At 44.1% G+C, this 21,109-nt stretch overlaps 2 protein-coding genes across 29 annotated transcripts in view; one reads left to right on the forward strand and one right to left on the reverse strand.

The window, feature by feature from the left end:
- The window catches only part of ROPN1 (rhophilin associated tail protein 1), a 53,739-nt gene extending 39,299 nt beyond the window's left edge, over positions 1-14,440 (reverse strand). Inside the window, exon 1 of one of the 2 annotated variants that reach the window (XM_089331851.1) lies at positions 14,239-14,440. The gene's annotated coding sequence lies outside the window, so the exon portion shown is untranslated. The remainder of the gene's footprint in view (positions 1-14,238) is intronic. The other variant, XM_002716547.5, reaches the window with a different exon arrangement.
- A 284-nt stretch (positions 14,441-14,724) lies between these two features.
- KALRN (kalirin RhoGEF kinase) overlaps positions 14,725-21,109 on the forward strand; it is a 777,940-nt gene continuing 771,555 nt past the window's right edge. For all 27 annotated transcript variants that reach the window (XM_089331826.1, XM_089331827.1, XM_089331831.1 and 24 more), the window contains exons 1-2: positions 14,725-15,018; positions 18,130-18,237. In XM_089331826.1, coding sequence (XP_089187952.1) covers positions 14,874-15,018; positions 18,130-18,237 — 253 coding nt within the window. In that variant the 5' untranslated portion in view covers positions 14,725-14,873. The remainder of the gene's footprint in view (positions 15,019-18,129; positions 18,238-21,109) is intronic.

Below are 21,109 nucleotides of genomic sequence, written 5' to 3' on the forward strand. Positions count from 1 at the left end.
TGTGGAACATGACTATCCCAAGTATCCTTTAACATTCTCTAGAAAGTTTCCTCTTTGCCACCTCACCAGCACCTTGTTTTCCCTCAAATAGGCAATGCAATCTGCCCTTCTCTCTAAGAACTCTTTATGGTATTGTTACCTTTCCAATAATATAATTCACTTTTCCACTGTCAAACTTTTCAGGTTCTCTAGGGACTGATTCCCTTTTCTCTCCACATGTTGCTTCCTTTAACCTCTTATACAGTATGGATTACATCATGACCATTGCCCTGAATCTACTTCTCAAATACAAGTATCACCAATGTCTCTCTTACTGATAAATCTAGTGATTTTTTTTCCATTATACTTAATTCTTTTTTTCCCAAAGAAACCTTTTATTTAATGAGTACAAATTTCATAAGTACAACTTATATAGTGATTCTTCTCAATATACCTGCCCTCCCGCCCCCACTCCCACCCCACCTCCTCCTCTCTCTGCCATTCCCTGTCCCATTCTCCATTAAGATTCATTTTTAATTAACTTTATACACAGAAGACCAACTCTATACTAAGTAAAGATTTCAAAAATTTGCACACACACACAACTGATAACAAGTTTTACAGTTAATTCTCATAATACAACTTGTTGAGGACAAATGTCCTTCGTGGGAAATAAGTGTATAGTGACTCCTGTTGTTAACTGAACAATTACCACTCTTTTGTATGATGTCAGTGATTACCTGAGGCTCTTGACATGAGCTTCCATGGATATGGAAGTCTTTTGAATCCACAATCTCTGTCAGTATTTAGACAAGGCCATAAGCAAAGTAAAAGTTCTCTCTTCCCTTCAGAGAAAAGTACATCCCTCTTTGATAGCCACTTCTTTCCACTAAGGTCTCACTCACAGAGGTCCTTCATGTAGGACATTTTTTTTTTTTTTTGCCACAGTGTCTTGGCTTTCCATGCCTGAAATGCTATCATGGGCTTTTCATCCAGACCAGAATGCCTTAAGGGCTGATTCTAAAGTCAGAATGCTACTTAGAGCGATTGTCATTCTATGAGTCTGTTGTGTGGACTGCTTCCCATACTGGAACATTTTCTCCTTTTTAATTCTTTCTTTCTATCTATCTATCTATCTATCTATCTATCTATCTATCATTATCAGGCTAATTTTTTTACAGGCAGAGTTAGACAGTGAGAGAGAGAGAGAGACAAAGATCTTCCTTCTGTTGGTTCACTCCCCAAATGGCCACTACAGCTGGCACCAATCTGAAGCCAGGAGCCAGGTGCTTCCTCCTGGTCTCCCATGCGGGTGCAGGGCCCAAGCACTTGGGCCATCCTCAACTGCATTCCCAGGCCACAGCAGAGAGCTGGACTAGAAGAGGAGCAACTGGGACAGAATCTGGCACCCCAACCAGGACTAGAATCTGGGGTGCTGGCGCTGTAGGCGGAGGATTAGCCTAGTGAGCAGCGGCGCCAGCCAAGGCTATTGATTTTTGTGTATTGATTTTATATCCTGCTACTTTTCCAAATGCTTCTATGAGTTTAAATAGTTTCTTGGTGGAGTCTTTTGGATCCTCTATATATAGAATCATGTCATCTGCAAATAGGGATAGTTTGACTTCCTCTTTCCCAATTTGTATCCCTTTGATTTCTTTTTCTTGGCCTAATGTCTCTGGCTAAAACTTCCAGGACGATATTGAATAGCAATGGTGAGAGTGGGCATCCTTCTCTGTTTCCACATCTCAATGGGAATGCTTCCAATTTTTCCTCATTCAATAGGATGCTGGCCATGGGTTTATCATAAATTCCCGTGATTGTGTTGAGGAATGTTCCTTCTATACCCAATTTGTTTAGAGTTTTCATCATGAAAGGGTATTATATTTTATCAAATACATTCTCTGCATCTATTGAGATAATAGTATGGTTTTTGTTTTTCAGTTTGTTAATGTGATGTATCACATTGATTGATTTGCAAATATTGAACCATCCATGCATATCAGGGATAAATCCCACCTGGTCCAGGTGGATGATCTTTCTGATGTGTTGTTGGATTCAATTGGCCAGAATTTTGTTGAGGTCTTTTGCTTCTATGTTCATCATGGAGATTGGTCTGTAGTTCTCTTTCTCTGTTGCATCTTTTCCAGGTTTAGTAATTAAGGTGGTACAGGCCTCATAGAAAGAATTTGGGAGGATTCTCTCCCTGTCAATTATTTTGTAACTTGAGAATAATTGGAGTTAGTCTTTAAATGTCTGGTAGAATTCAGCAGTGAAGTCATCCAATCCTGGGCTTCTCTTTGTTGGGAGGGTCTTTATTAATGATTCAATTTCCATCTTGGTAATGGGTCTGTTTAGGTTTTGTATGTCTTCATGGCTCAATTTAAGTAGGTTGTATGTGTCCAGGAGTCTATCCATTTCTTCTGAGTTTCCCAGTTTGTTGGCATACAGCTCTTTGTAGTAATTTCTGATGATTCTTTTTATTTCTGTGGTGTCTGTTGTTACAGTTCCATTTTCATCTTTAATTTTATTGATTTGGGTCTTTGCTCCTTTTTTTGGTTAGTTGGGCCAATGTTGTTTCAATTTTTTTTATCTTTTCAAAAAACCAACTCTTCATTTGCTGGTCTTTTGTATTGATTTTTGTTTGTTTGCTTGTTTCAATTTTGTTGACTTCTCTTATTTTAATTTTTTTTCTCCTACTAGTTTTGGGTTTGGTTTGCTATTTTTCTAGATCCTTGAGATGCATTGATAGATCATTTATTTGGTGCCTTTCCAATTTCTTGATGTAAGCACCAAATGCTATAAATTTTCCTCTTAACACTGGTTTGTATCCCATAAATTTTGATATGTTGTATTGTCATATTAATTTTTCCAGAATTTTTTGATTACTCTTTTGATTTCTCTGTGACCCACTCCATTACACTTATTCTTCTGTGATGCTGCAGTGCCTTTTAAAACTTGATCATACTTGGGCTGGCGCTGTGGCGCAGCGGATTAATACCCTGGCCTGAAGCACCAGCATCCCATATGGGTGCCGGTTCCAGACCTGGATGCTCTACTTCCCATCCAGCTTTCTGCTATGGCCTGGGAAATCAGTAGAAGATGGCCCAAGTCCTTGGGCCCCTGCACCCACGTGGGAGACCTGGAAGAAGCTCCTGGCTCCTGGCTTTGGATCAGCACAGTTCCAGCCATTGCGGCCAACTGGGGAGTAAACCATCGGATGGAAGACCTCTTTCTCCTTCTCTCTCTCTCTCTCTCTGCCTCTCCTCTCTGTGTGTAACTCTGACTTTCAAATAAATAAATAAATCTTTTAAAATTGATCATATTCTCAAGCTCTATATATGCCAAGAGGTTTACATTGTTCAAACCTCTATATCCTTATTTACTTTTTTGTCTGATTACTGTTAGTCATTAAGAGAGGTGTATTCATGGGAGCCAGTGCTGTGGCTCACTTGGTTAATCTTCTGCCTTGCAGTGCCAGTATCCCATATGGGCACAGGTTTCTAGTCCCGGTTGCTCCTCTTCCAGTCCAGCTCTCTGCTGTGGCCCAGGAAGGCAGTGGAGGATGGCCCAAGTGTTTGGGCCCCTGTACCCACATGGGAGACCAGGAGGAAGCACCTGGCTCCTGGCTTCGGATCAGTGCAGCGCTGGCCGTAGCAGCCATTTGGAGGGTGAACCAACAGTAGGAAGACCTTTCTCTCTGTCTCTCTCTCTCACTGTCTAACTCTATCTGTCAAATAAAAAAAAAAAAAAGCCAGGGTAATGACTCTTGTGCTAGTTTGGTTCAGCTGTAACTGGATAATATAAATCTAAAATACACTGCCTAAAAATAAAAAAGAGGTGGCATTTTAAAAAAAAGAAAAAAGAAAGGTGTATTCAAAATCTGCCTGTGAGGTATTTTTGTCTATTTACTTTTTTAGTTCTGTCAGTTGTTGCTTGATAAATTTTTACTGCAACATGCATACATATTTAGGATTTAAAATTTTTCCTATGAATAGATCCTTATTACTGTGAAATGTTCCTCTTCATGGTTTTTTTTTTTAAAGATCTATTTATTATTTGAAAGGCAGACATAGAAAGAGAAGGAGAGGGAAGGGGAGAGAGACTTTCCATTCACTGGTTCACTTCCCAAATGGCTGTAACATCCAGGGCTGGGCCAGGCTGAAGCCAGGAATCAGGAGATTCTTCCAGGTATCCCCCATGGATGCAAAGGCCCAAGTACTTGGGCCATCTTCTGTTGCCTTCCCAGGTGCATTATCAGGGAGCTGGATCAGAAGTGGAGAAGCTGGGACTTAAACCAGTGCCCATAAGGGATGCTGGCACTGTAGGCAGAGGTTTAACTGTCTACACCACAGCACCGGCCCCCCCTGTTCATTTTTAGTTTATCTCCTATCTTAGAGTCAGTTTGGTCTGCCAATTTTATTTTAATTGTCATAAGATACACACTTTTCCCCCAAACCTTTATTTTCAGTTTTTTGTCCTTTTATTCAAAGTATATCTCCTATAAATAGCTTTAAAATACACTAAAATCTTGTCTACCAATTAGATTATTTTGTCCATTTATATTTAATGAGTATAATTAATGATGTAATATATTTAACATCTTGCTGTTTTATATTTATTTCATCTTTTATTCTTGTCTTACCTTTCTAAAGCAATCAAGCATTTTTAGTATTCTAGTTTTTCTCCTTTATTTTGTAGTTATGCATTATTTTATTATTCCTTTATAATTTACCATGAGGATTATAATGTGCATATTTAGTTCATTAAGTCTATCCTAAATTAAGTTAAGGATAAGGTAAGTACCTTCTAGTAATCTAAATATCTCTCTTCAACCCTTTGCTCTATTACTGTGTATTTTATTTCTACATATATTTTATCAGTATTGACATAAAACATTATTGTTACTTTTAAAGTAGTTGATATTAAATTATTTTATCTATTTATTTACCATTGTGTTCTCCTTTCCCAATGATGGGTACTGTCTCTTTTTTCTTTTCTTGCTTCTTCTTCCTTCCTTTCTTCCTTCCTTTTTCCTCTACCCTCCTCCCTCCCCCCCTTTCTTTTGATTTGTTTATTTATTTGAAAGGCAGTCACAGAGTGAGGTAGAGACAGAGAGAGAGGTCTTCCATCCACTGGTTCACTCCCTAATTGGCCCCAGTGGCCAAGGTGGACCAGACTGAAGCCAGGAGCCCAGAGTTTCTTCCAAGTCTCCCATGTGGGTGCAGGGGCCCAAGTAATCGGGCCATCTTCTGCTGCTTTCCCTGGTGCATTAGCAGGGAGTTAGATTGGAAGTGGGGCAGCCACAACTTGAACCAACACCCATGTGGGATGCTGGCATCGCAGGTGGTGGCTTAACCCACTATGATACAACGCTGGTCCCCTGGGGTTATTTTCATCCAACTTAAAGAACTCTATAAAGTTGAGACCAGTGTTGTGGTGCAGCAGGTTAAACCACCATCTGCAGTGCCAGAATTTCATATGGGTACCAGTTCAAGTCTAGGCTGCCCCACTTCCAATCCAGCCCCCTGCTAAGGTGCTTGGGGAAGCAGCAGAAAATGGCCCAAGTGCTTGCACCCCTGCACCCACATGGGAGATCTGGAAGACGCTCTGGGGTTCCTGGCTTCAGTCTGACCCATGCTGGCCATTGCAGCCATTTGGGAAGTGAACCAGTGGATAGAAGATCTCTGTCTCTCTGTGTCTCCATTCTGTCCCTGTAACTCTGACTTTCAAATAAATAATAAATAAATGTTAAAAAAAACTCTGAAGTTTTCTGTGTTGTAAGTTTGCTGGGTAACAACTCCTTTAATTTTTGCTTGCCTAAATGTATTTGCTTTACCCTATTTTTCAAGCACATATTCACTGTATATAGAATTTCTAGGTTAATTTAGTTTTCTTTTTAATCATTTTAAGAAAGAATCCCATTGTTTTTTGTTTTCTAAAATTTCTGTTAAAAATAAGCAAATTGTCTTGTTATTGTTACTTTGGGGGTAATATATCCTGTTCTCTGCCTGTTTATATGATTTCTCTTTGATTTTTAGAAATTTGATTAATGGTTATGTGTTCAGTATATTATTATTTTATTTATATGCTCAGGATTTACTGAGCTTCTTAGATCTGCAGGTTAATGTCTTTCCTTAATTTTGAAAAGTTTTTGAGCATTACCTCCCTGAATATTAACTCTGCACCATTCTCTCTAGTTCTTGTCTGGACTCTAATTATCCCTATGTTAGGCCATGCAATTTGTTCTGTTTTTTCCATCTGTGATTTACATATTTTCTATAGACCTGCTTCTCCTGCTTTTCTGGCTGCTGTTAAACCTATTCAAAGAATTCTTAATTTCAAATATTGTATTTTGTGTTCTAGACTATCTATTTGATTTGTTAAAAAATTTTATTTAAGGTATACAAATTTCATGTATTTCATATACACAGTTTTAGGAACACAGTGATTCTTCTCACCCTACCCTCCCTTCTGTCTGTGCTCCCACTCTTCCTCCCTCTCATATTCCCACTCATAATTTTTACAAAGATCTATTTTCAGTTTACTTTATACTCATAAGATTAACCTTACAGTAAGTAAGGAATTCAACAAATAGTATGAAGAAAAAACACTGTTCCTCAACAGTAGAGACGAGGGCTGTAAATAATCATCGAATCTCAAAATGTCAATTTAACTCCAATACATTATATTTTAAGTACTTGGATATTAGTTATCATAGATCAGGGAAAATATATGGTATTTGTCTTTTTTGGACTGGCTAATATTACTAAGTGTAATGGTTTCAAGTTGTATCCATTTTTTTTTTTTTTTTTTTGCAAAAGAAATGATTTCTTTCTTTTTGCTGCTGAGTAGTATTCCATAGTGTATGTATATCATAATTTCTTTGGAGATACCTCAGAAAGCTGAAAATAGATCTACCATATGACCCAGCAATCCCACTCTTGGGAATTTACCCAAAGGAAATGAAATCAACATATTAAAGAGTTACCTGTGCCCCCATGTTCATTGCAGCTCAAATCACAATAGCTCAGATATGGAATCAACTCAGATGTCCATCAACTGATGACTGGATAAAGAAACTATTTGATTTTTAATAGATACAATTTCTATGCTGAAATTGTCTTTCACCCATGTTGTCATCTTTCCCTTCACTTTTCCTGATCACATTATTTATATTTATTTTAGAGTCAATGTTTCATGACCTCAAAAGCTGAATCTATCTGCGGATCTGCTCTTTGATATCTATTTTTTTCCTTAATTACTGGAAACATTTTCCTGCTGTTCCCCCACCCCAACCCCACCGAATCAGCCCCAGCTCTTCACATTTCTAATCTGTTCGCCATGGCTGTTCAAATACTAAAAGCCTTGCTGGTTTCTCTTTCTCCTAGTACAGAGACTTTTCAAGGAACAAGCACAATCCTTAGTGCACACCCAGAGTTAGCATATTTCAGGGGAAAAATGGCTTGTGATTAGCTCACCTGGCAGGGATTTTCTCTCCTCCAGGAATTTTAATCAATCCAGTCCAAATTGCTACCAAAGTTCTCTGACACTGTCCCAGTGTTGTTTTTTTAAAGATTTTATTTCTATTTGAAAGGCAGAATTTTACACACACACACACACACAGGGAGATAGAAGAGAGAAGGAGAGAGGTCTTTCATCTGCTGGTTCATTCCCCAAATGGCAGCAACCTCAGGAGCTGGTCTGGTCTGAAGCCAGGAGCTGGGAGCTTCTTCCAGGTCTCTCATGTGGGTGCAGGGGCCCAAGGCCTTGAGCCATACTCCACTGCCATTCCAAGCACATTAGCAGGGAGCTGGATCAGAAGTAGAACGGCTGGGACTTGAACCGGTGCCTATATGGGATGCTGGCATCACAGGCATTGGCTGTATTCACTATGCCACAGTGTACCCCCCAGTGTTTTTAAAAATAGTTTTTCTAGGGGTGGGCAATTGGCACAGTGGTTAAGACTGCCTGGGACACCTGCATCCCATATCAGAATGCCTGGATTTGAGTCCCAGATCTGCTTCCAAATCCAGCTTCCTGTTAATGTAGACTCTGGGTGATAGCAGGTGATGACAGAAGTATTTGGGTCCCTAATCACACGTGTGGGAGACTCTTGAGTTTCTGGTCTAGCCCAGCCCTTGGTGTTACACTAATTTGGACAGTGAACCAGCATATGAAAGATCTCTGTCTCTTCTCTCTCTGTTTCTCTGAACTTCAAATGAAAAAAAAAGAAAATTAAATTTTAAAAAGTGGTAATAGAAATAATTTTTCTAGGTTTCTTTTTTAGTTGTTACAGTGTGAGTCTTGAGTTACTGTAACTTACCATATTCTAGCTTGGAGGTAGATACCTCCTTCTGTGGCTTTAATAGAACTCCATGATGATGACTCCCAACACCAACAGTAAACTCTCAGCCATGCTCCAAGCATATACACAAGTTACCTACTATAAAGTTCCCCCTTCTCATAACAGCAACCAAAACATACTTCTTATATTCTTCAGTTGCCTTATCTGATACATCATGGCCACTGTTGGGTCACCTTTTTCTTCCATTCCTTTCAGTCATTGATAAACTTAATTTTTTTAATTAAGGAATTAAGAGGCACCACATTTTCTATTTTTTTTTTCTTTTTTGACAGGCAGAGTGGACAGTGAGAGAGAGAGACAGAGAGAAAGGTCTTCCTTTGCCGTTGGTTCACCCTCCAATGGACGCTGCGGCCAGTGCGCTGCGACCGGCGCACCGCGCTGATCCGATGGCAGGAGTCAGGTACTTCTCCTGGTCTCCCATGGGGTGCAGGGCCCAAGTACTTGGGCCATCCTCCACTGCACTCCAGGGCCACAGCAGAGAGCTGGCCTGGAAGAGGGGCAACTGGGACAGAATCCGGCACCCCGACTGGGACTAGAACCCGGTGTGCCGGTGCCACAAGGCAGAGGATTAGCCTAGTGAGCCGCGGCGCCTGCCTAGGCACCACATTTTCAAAACAACAACAATGAATGTGACTCATAGCTAAATATCTTCAATTTATAAGTGATAGTCTTGAAGTATAAAGAGGTTAAGTGATTGGCCCAACATAACAGTTTATGTTGGAGCTGAATCAGAAATTTAGGTCTATTTCATTGCTTTTTCTATACTACTCCATACTGCATCCCTCTGAATAAGGCAATTACACATCAAGGATTTTCTCTAGGACAATGCCAATTTCAAGTATTATGTCCTACTGTCCCCATAAATCACTGAAATATCCTGGATATTCCCATTTGCATCATGCAAAATTTATTTTTAGCACCTTGAAATGGAACAAAAATTATTTGTCAGAGTATGTCCTATTTTTTGCCCTGAAATTATGGTCACTGTCTCTTTAACCATATTCTATGAAGTTGGTAAAATTGGGAATGTACACAGCATAAGACAGGCTTAACAGCAGTCATTACACATTCATTATATCATTTATTCCTCACAACAACTTGTAGGGAGATAGATTCTAATATTATAATTGTCTTCCCAATGCCAGCGAATTGAGGCTTAGTTTTGCCAGATAAAATTTCTTAATCAATGATGTTATCATATCACTGTCAAAAATTTTTAATGGTTCTTAAGTTAGTCTTTTTCCTTATCAAAATGCTGCCCTGTTTAACTTTTTTTTCTTAAGATGTATTTATTTGAGAGGCAGAGTTAGAGAGAAAGATACAGAGAGATCTTCCATCTGTTGGTTCATTCCCCAGATGTCCACAACGGCCAAAGCTGGGCCAAGCTGAACCCAGGGGCAGGAGCTTCATCTAGGTCTCTCAAGTGGATAGTACTTGGGCCATCTTCTACTGCTTTTCCCAGGCCATTAACAGGGAGCTGAATCAGAACTGGAGCAGCCAAGACACGAACTTGTGCCAATATGGGATGCTGGTGTTGCTGGTGGCTGCTTTACCCTCTAAGCCACAACACTGGCCCACTGGTTGACTTTTAAGATCTCCACAATTTGTCTTACTCATGTTGGCTTTGCTTCTTCCACTTCATTTCACAGAAGCCTGGATCTTTTTCAGTCCTGAGCCAGATCCACATCACATCAACCCATCACTGGGATGCCAACAGCAGTATTGCTGGGATCAGTCCTACTCAACCTTGTTCTTTTTGTGAGTAGTCATTTTTGGCTATGTTATTAGCAAATTTTCCAAACTTCCTTATAGATCATGTTAGTACCAGCTCTTAGAAGTCATGAGTCCCACACATTTGTTATTTCACAAGTGGACAGATAGTTCTTATTTATCCTAACTTATCCATACTCATATTTCAAGTTTTTTCCACATGTTCACATCACAGTCCACAATCTCAGGGACCTATGGCTTGTTGTTGACCACCACATTGACTCTGCTCTCTAAAGCTGTGCAACGTGGCCTCCTGATTTGGGGATCTGGTGTGTACTCACTTTGAGTCACCTTACTTTTGTCTTGCATAGGTTTATGAAAGTCTTGTCTTTAAAAAAAAATAGCTATTTATTTGAGAGCAGGGAGACAGAGAAACAGAGGCAGACAAATAGACAGAGCTCCAGTCTACCAATTTAGTCCCTAAATGCTCACAATATCTTGGACTGGAAACCAAAACAGGGAACTGGTAACCCAATGTAGGTCTAATATGTGGTGGCAGAGATCCAACTAGCTGAGCCATCATCTGCTTTTTTACAAAGTGTGCATCAGCAAGAAGCTGGAATTGGAAATGGAGTCCAGACTTGAATTCAGGCATTCTCATGTGAGATGCAGGTGACAACCACTAGACCAAATGCCTATGCTCAAAGTGTTTATTTTTTAACAGTGAAAAGTCAGGCCGGCGCCACGGCTCACTAGGCTAATCCTCCACCTTGCGGTGCCGGCACACCGGGTTCTAGTCCCGGTCGGGGCGCCGGATTCTGTCCCGCTTGCCCCTCTTCCAGGCCAGCTCTCTGCTGTGGCCAGGGAGTGCAGTGGAGGATGGCCCAAGTACTTGGGCCCTGCACCCCATGGGAGACCAGGAGAAGTACCTGGCTCCTGCCATCGGATCAGCGCGGTGCGCCAGCCGCAGCGCAAAGGCCGCGGCGGCATTTGGAGGTGAACCAACGGCAAAGGAAGGCCTTTCTCTCTGTCTCTCTCTCTCACTATCCACTCTGCCTGTCAAAAAAAAAAAAAAAAAAAAAAAAAAAAAAAAAAAAAAAAAAAAAAAAGGAGTGAAAAGGTGAAAAGTCAGACTATCCCAAACCACTTTAACCTTTCACTTTTCCTCCCTACTCTGACTTTATTATAGCATTCTTATGATTCATGGAACCAAACAAACAAGGCTCTGAGTGGGTGAATACATCATAGTTTTCAATGCAAGATCAGAGCTAAATTTCTTTCCTGTTTCCATCACCATTCCTGATAATAATCAACACTGCACTGGTCTTCTCCACCACAAAACACTAGGTTGCTGTCCTTCATAGAATAGATGTGATCATTCACCCATCAGGAAGCTGAAGGTCTAGGGAAGAAGAAATGCTCTAAGCTATGAGGCAGGAGACATGGATTCTAGTCTTGGGTCCATCTTTGACTAATTCATATGATCTTGGGAAAATAATTAATGCAATAAAAACCTTTATGTTTTATTGGAGTTGTGCTGAATACTGGAACACAGAAATAAATAAGTCACACATTCTGCCTCCATGGAGTTCACAGGCTAGTGGAAGAGACCGAGAAGAAAAGCAATGACTAAATTAGGGTATAAGTGTCAGGAAGTCTACACTAGATACAGGATCACAGAAGAAAAACTCCTGGAAAAGGCATCTAACTCATCTGGAGGTAGGAGGAGGTGGTCAGAAAAGACTTTCCCAAGAGTGATGATAATCTCCAAAATGAGACCCTGGGGAGCTTGGTTTGTTCATGGCTGTGTTCCCAGCCCCAGGTAGGTCAGGTATTTGCTGAGCATCTGTTAACTGAAGGAGGGAATTCCCTGTGGCCAGGAGGGCTTAGACAAAGGTGTGGAGTTGTCAGAAACATAGGGCTTTGGTGATGGTACTTGAGGCTGGAAATATAGTCCAAGACCAGAATGTAAAGGCATGGTATGTCTGGTAAGACTTTGAACTCAATCTTGAAGACAATAGGAAGCACTAGAGTCACACAATCACTTTTGTTTTTGACCTGATGTGCTCCTTAGCAATAAACCCACCCTGCAGTGCCTCCTCAGCAAAAATGGAACTAGGTCCTGTCAGTGCTTCTCCTTTGCCAGCTGTCTCATGTTGTTCTCAGAGCCGTGCACTGGAGGGACACTGGAGAAGGGAGGGTTTTCTCCTGCACACTCAGGAGCTCTCCCCTTGCTGGACTCCAGGAACTTGCAGTTTCTCCAGCGCTGGAATCCTATAGTGCACAGCTTCTGCAGCAACAGGTCCATACAGGATGTGATCTCTTGTGTACCCAACCGCTGTAGCACATGGTGGTCAGCAGTGCCCAGTGGGTTAACAGCTGGCTGAGGCACCTGTCTTGGGGAGCTCTGTAAGAGAGTTCTGCTAGGGAGTCCCCCTTCTGTGAATGGCTTCCCTGGCATCCTGGAGAGTGAATTCTGCCTCCAGTGGATTGTGGCCATGCCCTGTGCTTCAAGTTCTAGAAACTATCTCACAGGTAGTAATCCTCTGTATCTGTGATTCCCGCACGCCCCTCACATCTCACTAGCCAAACTACCATTATTCTGATTCCATCATTGTTAAAAAAAAATCTTCATATTGAGCCTTCTTTGTTAAAACTTACTAGATGATTTCTTTCTCTTTGTTGGACTTAGACACATACATTAACCGAGCAGGAATGGGGTGGGCTTCAGGCAGTGAGCTCGGCTAGGAGAATGTGGCAGCAGTTTTGGCAACAACTCCTGAGAATTTCATAGCCTTGTACAGTAGTTGCAATAGGGAGGATTAGAAGATAAATATTTAGGCATTTGGACCCACTGGGCTTGGTAAGGAGGAATAGGAAAGAGAAGTCTGGTGTGACTCCCAGTTTTCAAGCTTGGGTGACTGGGAGCATGGTGGTGGCACCATTGTAGAAATGGAAAACACTGAGGAGGGTCAGGTAGAATTCTCCTCCCATGTTCCCATTTACTTCCAGGAGATCCTTGCCACTATTGAGCCAGAAATCTTGGAATCATTTGCATAGAGAAGCACCAAGGCCCAACTTTGCTTGCTCTGGGCAGCACGGTTCATTGGTTCACACCAGATTAAAGAGGGGAGGGCAAGGGCCAGTCTAGTTTAACATTCCGTGATTCCAGTATTTTGTAAAATTCTGTTCCATTCTTAAAGCTCTTGATGTGGTAGGCTGTCTTCAATAATACATCCCGGGGCTCACCTCCACCCTCAACTCTTATAATTCAAAAATTTCCTGAGTAAAATGGAATGGCAAGGCAGCACATGCTTGCTAAGTACTGAAGAACACAGGTCTTATAAAATATACATTATAGGTCTGTTGCTGGCATTTCTCATTTGGTTTTATCGGTGCAGGCTCAGCAGAGCTTGATCATAGTAATGAAAGGCCCCAGCTACATGAACAGATAGCTTCTGTGGAGTGCTTTTGGAACCATCCTTGCTTGGGATTGGCATGGTGGGGTGGAGGGTTTGCACATGTGGCTCCTCTTGCTTGGAATGCACTGCGCCCCCCACCCCGGCTGCCCCAGGTTAATTCTTTTAGAGCTCAGCTTTGCCTGCCCTGACCTCCCTGCCAGTTCCACCATGCCCTTTCAGAGAGACCCCTGTCCACCTTCCCTAGAAGGCATGTAGCTCAGCTCTAGGGTTACATCAGTTGTGTGATTTTTTTTTTTTTATCAACATGTGCCTCTTCCAATACACTGCAGATCCCACTACAGAATTCCAATGCCTAATCCAGCACCTGGAACCCAGCCAGTGTCCAGTAGTTATTAGTAAAAATGACAGACTGACAGCAGTTTCTATGATGCTAGCCATGGCCATTGGTCGTCATGGCAAGCCCCCCAAAGCTATTCTTACACTCACATTACAGATGGAAAAGCAGAAGTCTGGCTCCTCATTGGAGCTCAGATTCCAAGTTCTGCCGTGTTTCCAAATCACTGCCCCTCGTGGAAGAAATCATCAAACAGTAGTTCTGGCTCTGCCCCCGCCCCCCCCCCGCCCCCATATACACAGTTTCTCGGGAAAGCCACACTCCCCACAGTTGGTCAATCCTTTTAAAGATCCCCGCAGTCCCCTTGCTGGGTGAACCAGTAGGGCTGGCCATGCCCGCCCTCCCTCCGCTTCCCCTCTGCGTGCTACCTCAGGCGCGCTCCCCAACTGGCTGGCTGGCTGCAGGCGACACCTCACGCCCGGCCTCAGGCAGCAGGTGTGGGGCGAGCTCCAGCGCCTCGCACCCTTGGCAGGAGAGCAGCGGAACCTGGGCGGGAAGGGCAGCACCGGCCAGGAGGGACCCAAGCGGGGCGCCGCGGGCTTTGTGAGCGCTTCGCCGTCGCCCGGCAACCGGCAGCGCGGCGCGTCACGTCACAGAACCTCCCTCGCCGCCCCTGCGAGCAGAGCTGGGTTTCGGGACCGTGCCAGGGCGGAGCTGCAAGAGACTGAGACCGGATCCGGGTTTTGCGGGCTCAGGATGGGGCGGGGGCGATGGGAACCCAGAGGGACGTGTGGCTATGGACACTGGGCTTCTGTAGGTGAGACGGTGGCGTGGCCGCGCCTCCGAGGATCTTAGGGTTTGGGGCAAGTGGGCAGTTATCTCTGGCGATAACAGCAGCAAACACTTTTTGCATGGTTTTTTGTTTTTTGTTTTGGCGCCAGGAACCTGTCCAAGTGCGTTAGGCATATTAACTGTTTTCAGCAAGTGATAGAGCTGGGATTGGAACCCTGGTTGGGGGTTCCAGATTCTTCACTCCTAATCTTTATAATGCTAAGAAAGGAGGATGGAGCCAAGGTGCATGGGAACAGAGCCCCAGATGCCTGGGGACCACAGGGAAGAAGGAAACTATCCATTGCGTGGAATATGGTCTCTGAGCTGGGACACTATCACAAACACAATGGCATCAAAATCTCCCATTGAGTCTGAAGGTAGGTATTACCTTCATTTACAAATAAGAAACAGGGTCAAAAACTGAGTAACTTGCCTGGGGTCAAACAGCTGGCAGTAGGGGCAAATTGGACTCCAGGTCCTCCAATTTCAAGATAGTTTCTTTTTTTAAGCTCTCAGGGAGGCAAGAAATGCCTCTTCTTGCTTTTCTACATCCACCCCTTGTCAATTCTCAGCCATTCTAACAGTGCCCATTGTACTTTCCATTCTTTCAGTTTATTTACACAGCAGGACGTGTTGGTTAGCTCCTCCCCAGTGCCTCCACCCACACCCTGACCCTGGAGATGAAAGTCATTGTCTCTCCTCAAAGCAATTTCAAGCCTCAGGGAGCAAGCGGGGAGCTGGGTTTTGGTTTGTGTATGCAGAGGGCTTTTCCTAGCCGACTGCCATTCATTTATAATGGTCCACCTGCTAGCATTTGTTAAAGTCCTGCAGGTTCTTATACCCCGGAGAACCCTAGATGACCTGTTAGTAGCCACTTGTCTGTAGTTAAGATCCGGAGCTGAAAGAAAGCTAGTGTGTAGTCATCATTGGCCTTCCTGCTACCTGTGTGGAGGGCCGGCCAGGGAATTGGTGAATAACCTGACAAGCAAGGCTGTGCTTGGCATGGGTGGGGAGGCTGGAGGTGTGAGGGCTGTGGGTGCATCTCCCAGAATGAAAAGAATGCTCTGGCTATGGGGGTCTGTGTATGCACATGGAAAAGTATGCTGGTCTCTTCCTGCTTTCGTGCAGAGTAAATAATACAGAAAGGAATGAATAACAGTAATCTTCATGGAGAAGAAGGTGTTTTCAGGCAAAGCAGTGGTCCTTGAATTTTGGTGTGCAGATCGATTTTAGTGTGGGAAGTTAAATGCAAGACAGAAATTTCATCTCGACTGAGGTGATCTGATGTATGTAGGAGGTTTGGTGGAGAGGCAGAAGTGAAGTTATACTTGATCTTTACGTCAGCGCATAGAACAGGGTACACACAGAAAATAGGACTCCGCAAGGAAATGGTAATCACAAAATCAAGAAAGCAGCTTTCTTCTAAGAGGGTCAGGGTAGGAGAAAGAACATATATGTAGACGTGATTGGAGGTGGTCTTGTTCGCACAGTGGGTGGTGGGTTCGTGAGTGTTCATTATGTTTTAGAATTATCTTTCCTTTTTCTTTTATGCTTAAAATATGACATTAAATGTTTTGAAGTAAATCCATCAAATTCATCATGCTCGTTCCTTCGGTTTTTTTGTGTAATAGAGAGTGGACTGTACCCTTTCCATCATTTCACTTTCTGTTCTCTCCTGTATCATTCCCATCAACACATAAGCCTACTGGCGTTTCTCCCACCTTATTTCCCCCCAGCTCAATCCCACTCCTCTGCTCCCCTGTATTGCAAAAATTCTTTAAAAGAGTTGTCTACACCTAATACTGCTGGTCTCTTTCCTCTCAATCACCCTTGAGTCTACTCAGGTCAGGCTTTCATCCCCATCATACCACTGCAGCTACTCTTGTCCAGGTTGTCATTGACATGTCACTAAATCCAAAGTCATTTTGCTAAACCCAAGGTTATCTTGTCACCTCAGCTCATCCTGTCAGTGGCATTGGACCCTACTGGTCACTTTCATCCTTGAAACATTTTCTTGCCTTGGGTATCAGTTTCTTGTTTTCTCTCCTTCCTCATTGGTTGTTCCTTCTCAGTCTCCTTTGCTGGTTCTTCTTCCTCTTCTTGATACTTCAACCTAGGAGTGCCCTAGGATTTACCCTTGAACTTCTTCTGTAGCTGCACTCACTTTTTTTTTTTTTTCTTCTTAACTCTCAATCAGTCTTGTGTTTTGAATACCAGCCCTAATCCCTACCAAAATGCACCTCAGAGTATCCAACTGTGCTGAATAGTATTGCTGGATGTCTCACAGCCTTCTCAGACTTGATGTGTCCCAATAGTTTCCCCAATATTTATCTGCAAACCAATTCCCAGTCTTTCCCAGATCATCAAATGACAAAAGGATATTTGTAGTGCTCAAGCCAAAAAGCTTGGCAGAATCCCTGGCTGCTTTTTCTCTTACACCATGCATCTGATCAGAGCTTTTGTGTTTTCAAAAGGCATCCAGAATCTGAGTATTTCTCTCCACCTGCAGCTCCAGATGAGAGCAAACCTCATCTCTCAGCTAGACCACTGCAGTGGCTTTCTAACCCCCTTCTGTGTTCCTGCCCTTGCTATCCTGTGGTCTGCCTATTCTCAACACTACTGCCAGACTGACCCTTTGAAAAGTAAGACTGACAGAGGGCTGGTGCTGTGGCACAGTAGGTTAATCCTCTGCCTGTGGCACTGGCATCCCATATGGGTGCCAGTTCTAGTCCCGGCTGCTCCTTTTCCAATCCAGTTCTCTGCTGTGGCCCAGGAGTGCAGTGGAGGATGGCCCAGGTGCTTGGGACCCTGCGCCCAAGTGGGAGACTAGGAAGAAGCACCTGGCTCCTGGCTTCGGATCAGCACAGCTCCAGCTGTTGTGGCCATTTGGGGAGTGAACCAATGTAAGGAAGATCCTTTTCTGTCTCTCCCTCTCACTGTCTGTAATTCTACCTCTCAAATAAATAAATAAAATCTTAAAAAAAAAAGTAAGACTGATCATGCCAGCCCTCCATTTTAGTGACCCCTACCATACTCAGAGTAAAAGTCAGTGACTTGCAAAGCCCTTTTCTCAGCCCATCATTTTCTCCCTTCTCCTTCCTCAGTTCCCACCAGCCACACTGGCTATCTCATTATGCCTCAGTAAGGCCAGGCCCACTCCTGCCTCAGGACATTTGCATTGGCATTTCCTATGCTGGAAATCCCCATTGTTCACTCATCAGCCCTCTCTGACTCTTCTGTTTCGGGTTGTACGCTGGCACCCCTTCCAACTCCTCTGGCTTTACATACTATATATTTTTTGCAAATTTGCTTTATTTCTCAATGGAACACAGGGGTTTGTATCCGTCTTACTCACTGCTGTGTTTTTGGGGCCTTGAAGAGAACTGTGCATGCAATGGGAATCCTAAATGTTTGTTTACTAAATACAGTGCTTGCTTCCTTTTAACTCTCTCCTTCTACTTTTCTTCCTCGTCCTTCTTCCTTTCAAGACGTCCTTCTGAGAAATGACGCTTCCATGTCCATTCAGCTTTGCTGGTTCAGTATCCCAGGTGCCAAAGCTATGTTTGGCGAAGCAACGATGGGCCTGGCGCTAGAGGGTAAGAATTCCACTGGCCCCAGGGCCACTACCGTCTCAGCTGTATTATAAATATCAACCTTTGCACAGCAGCTCTGAGCTCAGAAAGCAAGTTCTGTCCCTCTTCTGTGAAGTTTAGAGTGTGACTCACTTTCCCCAGATCTAAAGGGTGCCCCTTCATAGGAGGAATGGAAGGCGGCCCCATCCTACTGCTGCTTACATCACAGTGAGATGGGACAGAGCACGGGATAATGACCGCACAGTAGTCCAGACTTTGGCTCAAGTGTCAGGTGCTTCTGGTTTGGTTATGAACAGTGTTTGTCCGTGTCCTGGCGGAGCCAATCCACTGTGTATGCACACACTCCCTTCATCTGCGCACCAGTTTTGCTTGCTGCATAGTGAAAGAACACAAGTTTAGCAGCTTAAAACCACACAAATGTGTGATCTAAATTTCCATGAGACAGGAGTCTGGGTGACTGGGTCCTCTGCTAAGGATCCCAGCAGGCTCACACCCGATACCAGCTGGCCTGTGGTCTCATGTGAGGCTTGGGCTCCTCTCCTGTGCTCGCTGGTTGCTGCTGTTGGCAGATCTTGATTCCTTGCTGTTTCAGGGCTGAAGTCCCTTCATACCGACTATTGGCAAGTAACTGCCTTCAGCTCTTGGAAGGCCACCTAGGTCTCAGTTTCATGGCCTTCTCACAGCCATTCTCAACATGCTGTTTTCTTCCACGTCGGCACAGGCACCCACTCCTGCCTCCTACTTGTTTAACAACTTCTGCCGGGGGCAGGTGTTCGGTGCAGAATGCCGTATCAGAGTGCATGAGTTTGAGTCCCAGCTTCACCTCCTGTTCCAGCTTCCTGCGAATCAGTACCCTTGGAGGCGGTGGTGATGGTTCAAGTAGTCTGGTTCTTGCCATCCACGTGGGAGACCTAGATTGAGATCCAGACTCGGCTTCCCCCTGGCATAGGCTTACCTGTTGTCGGCATTTGGGGGATGAACCAATGGATGGAAAAATCTCTCTATCTTCCAAATAGATAAAAAGTAAAGAAATAAAAAATTTCACAAAACATAAAACATTCATCTGATTAGGTCAGACCCACCCAGGATGACCTCCCTTTTGACTGACTCCAGGGTGACTGATTAGGAACCTTAATTGCATCTGAAACTTCTCTTTGCCACATAATCTCCACAAGGGAGTAATCTCCTATCGTATTCACAGTCCCACCCATGCTCTCAGGGAGAGGAACACCAGTGGCGGGAATCTTGAGGGCCACCTGAGAATTCTGCCTCTCGGTGAGAGAAGATGACAGGAAGCTCCATCATCCCTCTGCAGGGAGTCAGAGCCAACGAGACAGCAGCAGCCCTGCTGCCCTTTGTGGAGCTACAGCTCTCCGCTGTCCTGCCTCTGCCAAGAGCCTTTTCTCCAGGGAGCCATGCCTCCTATGATCTCACCTATGAGGGACACGCTGGTTATTCCACATGAGCCAAAGTGTCTGCTTAAGCAGGCTGTTTCTTTAAGGACTCCAGTGACAGCGAAAAGAACCTTAGCCGTTGGGTGGAGGGGTGGGGTGAGGACGAGGCTCCTCCCTTCTTGACACCCCGGTCTTCTGTTGTGCTCTGATGAGCCACAGCCTGTACTCGTGGGGTGCGTCTGTACATGTTGGGAGGCAGCCCTGCGGGACACATACAGCCCTTTGGCTGTGTGGTAGGGCATGTGGTCTGGCAAGTGGGACAGGAGCTGGACTTCAGCCCACTCTCACCCCTCAGAAAACTGCGTGGTTTTCCTGCCTCCAGAGCCTTCTATTTCTATCCCACATTATTCATCTTCTAAATATGTCCAAACTCCCTTCCTCCCCTACCCCCCCCCAGAAAAAAATAAGGAAAGGAAAGAAAAAAAATAAAACCACAGCCCTTGGTTTTCTCTACCTTTCCTTCTGAGTGCTGTCACCCTTCTCTGGGTGGAAGTTTTCCAGCTGGGTCTCTGTGCAGATGACTCAAACCTATGCCTCTAGTCCCAGCCCCTCCTCAACTGCTCTCAGTTTCTGGACTCCCTTCGAGCAAGTTCATGAAAGACACACTGTCTTTTCCCAAGGCCAGCCTCAGGCATTCTTAGTGCTGAGTGTGGAGACAGCCTTCTCCCCGTTATCCTACTGCAAACCCCAAAATCATCCTCAGCCACTGCCCCCGTGTCTCCCCTGCTTCTCATCTGCAGGGTCTATAGCGTGTGTGTCCTTTCCTTGCCACACTCTCTGCTCCACACTGATCGACTCACTTAGCATCAACTGTTTTTCTTTTTTAGTGATTATTTATTTATTTATTTATTTGAAAGCCAGAGTTACAGACAGAGAGGGAGATACAAAGAGAAAAAGAAATCTTCCATCCGATAGTCCACTACCCAAATGGCTATAATGGCCAGGCCTGGGCCAGGCCAAAGCCAGGAGCCTGGAACTCCATCCAGGTCCCCCATGTGGGTGCAGAGGCCGCAGCACTTGGATCATCTTCTGCTGACTTCCTAGGTGCATTAGCAGGAAGCTGGGTCAGGAATGGAGCAACTGGGACTTGAACCAGTACTCATATGGGACGCCAGGGTCTCAGGTGGCAGCTTAACCCACTGCCCCACAAAGTCAGCCCCCTCAGCTATTTTCTGATCATGGTTTCCTTGGGCAGTTTTCACCCTCGGGGGGATATTTGGCAATGTCTGATGATTGTTTTGCTGATCACAAAAGTGGGTTTGCCTCTAGAGCATATATTGGATAGAAGCCAGGGATGCTGCTAAACATCCCCAAAGCAAAGGACAGTGCCCTACCCCCCTCCCCCAAATAATTATCCTACCCAAGATGTCTCTTGTGCCAGAATGGAGAAATTCTGAGCTATGTCTTCTCCTCCAAGCTTC

This window comes from Oryctolagus cuniculus, chromosome 4, assembly GCF_051225735.1.
Source record: "Oryctolagus cuniculus isolate XC-2025 breed Fujian yellow rabbit chromosome 4, ASM5122573v1, whole genome shotgun sequence".
Lineage (NCBI taxonomy): Eukaryota > Metazoa > Chordata > Mammalia > Lagomorpha > Leporidae > Oryctolagus > Oryctolagus cuniculus.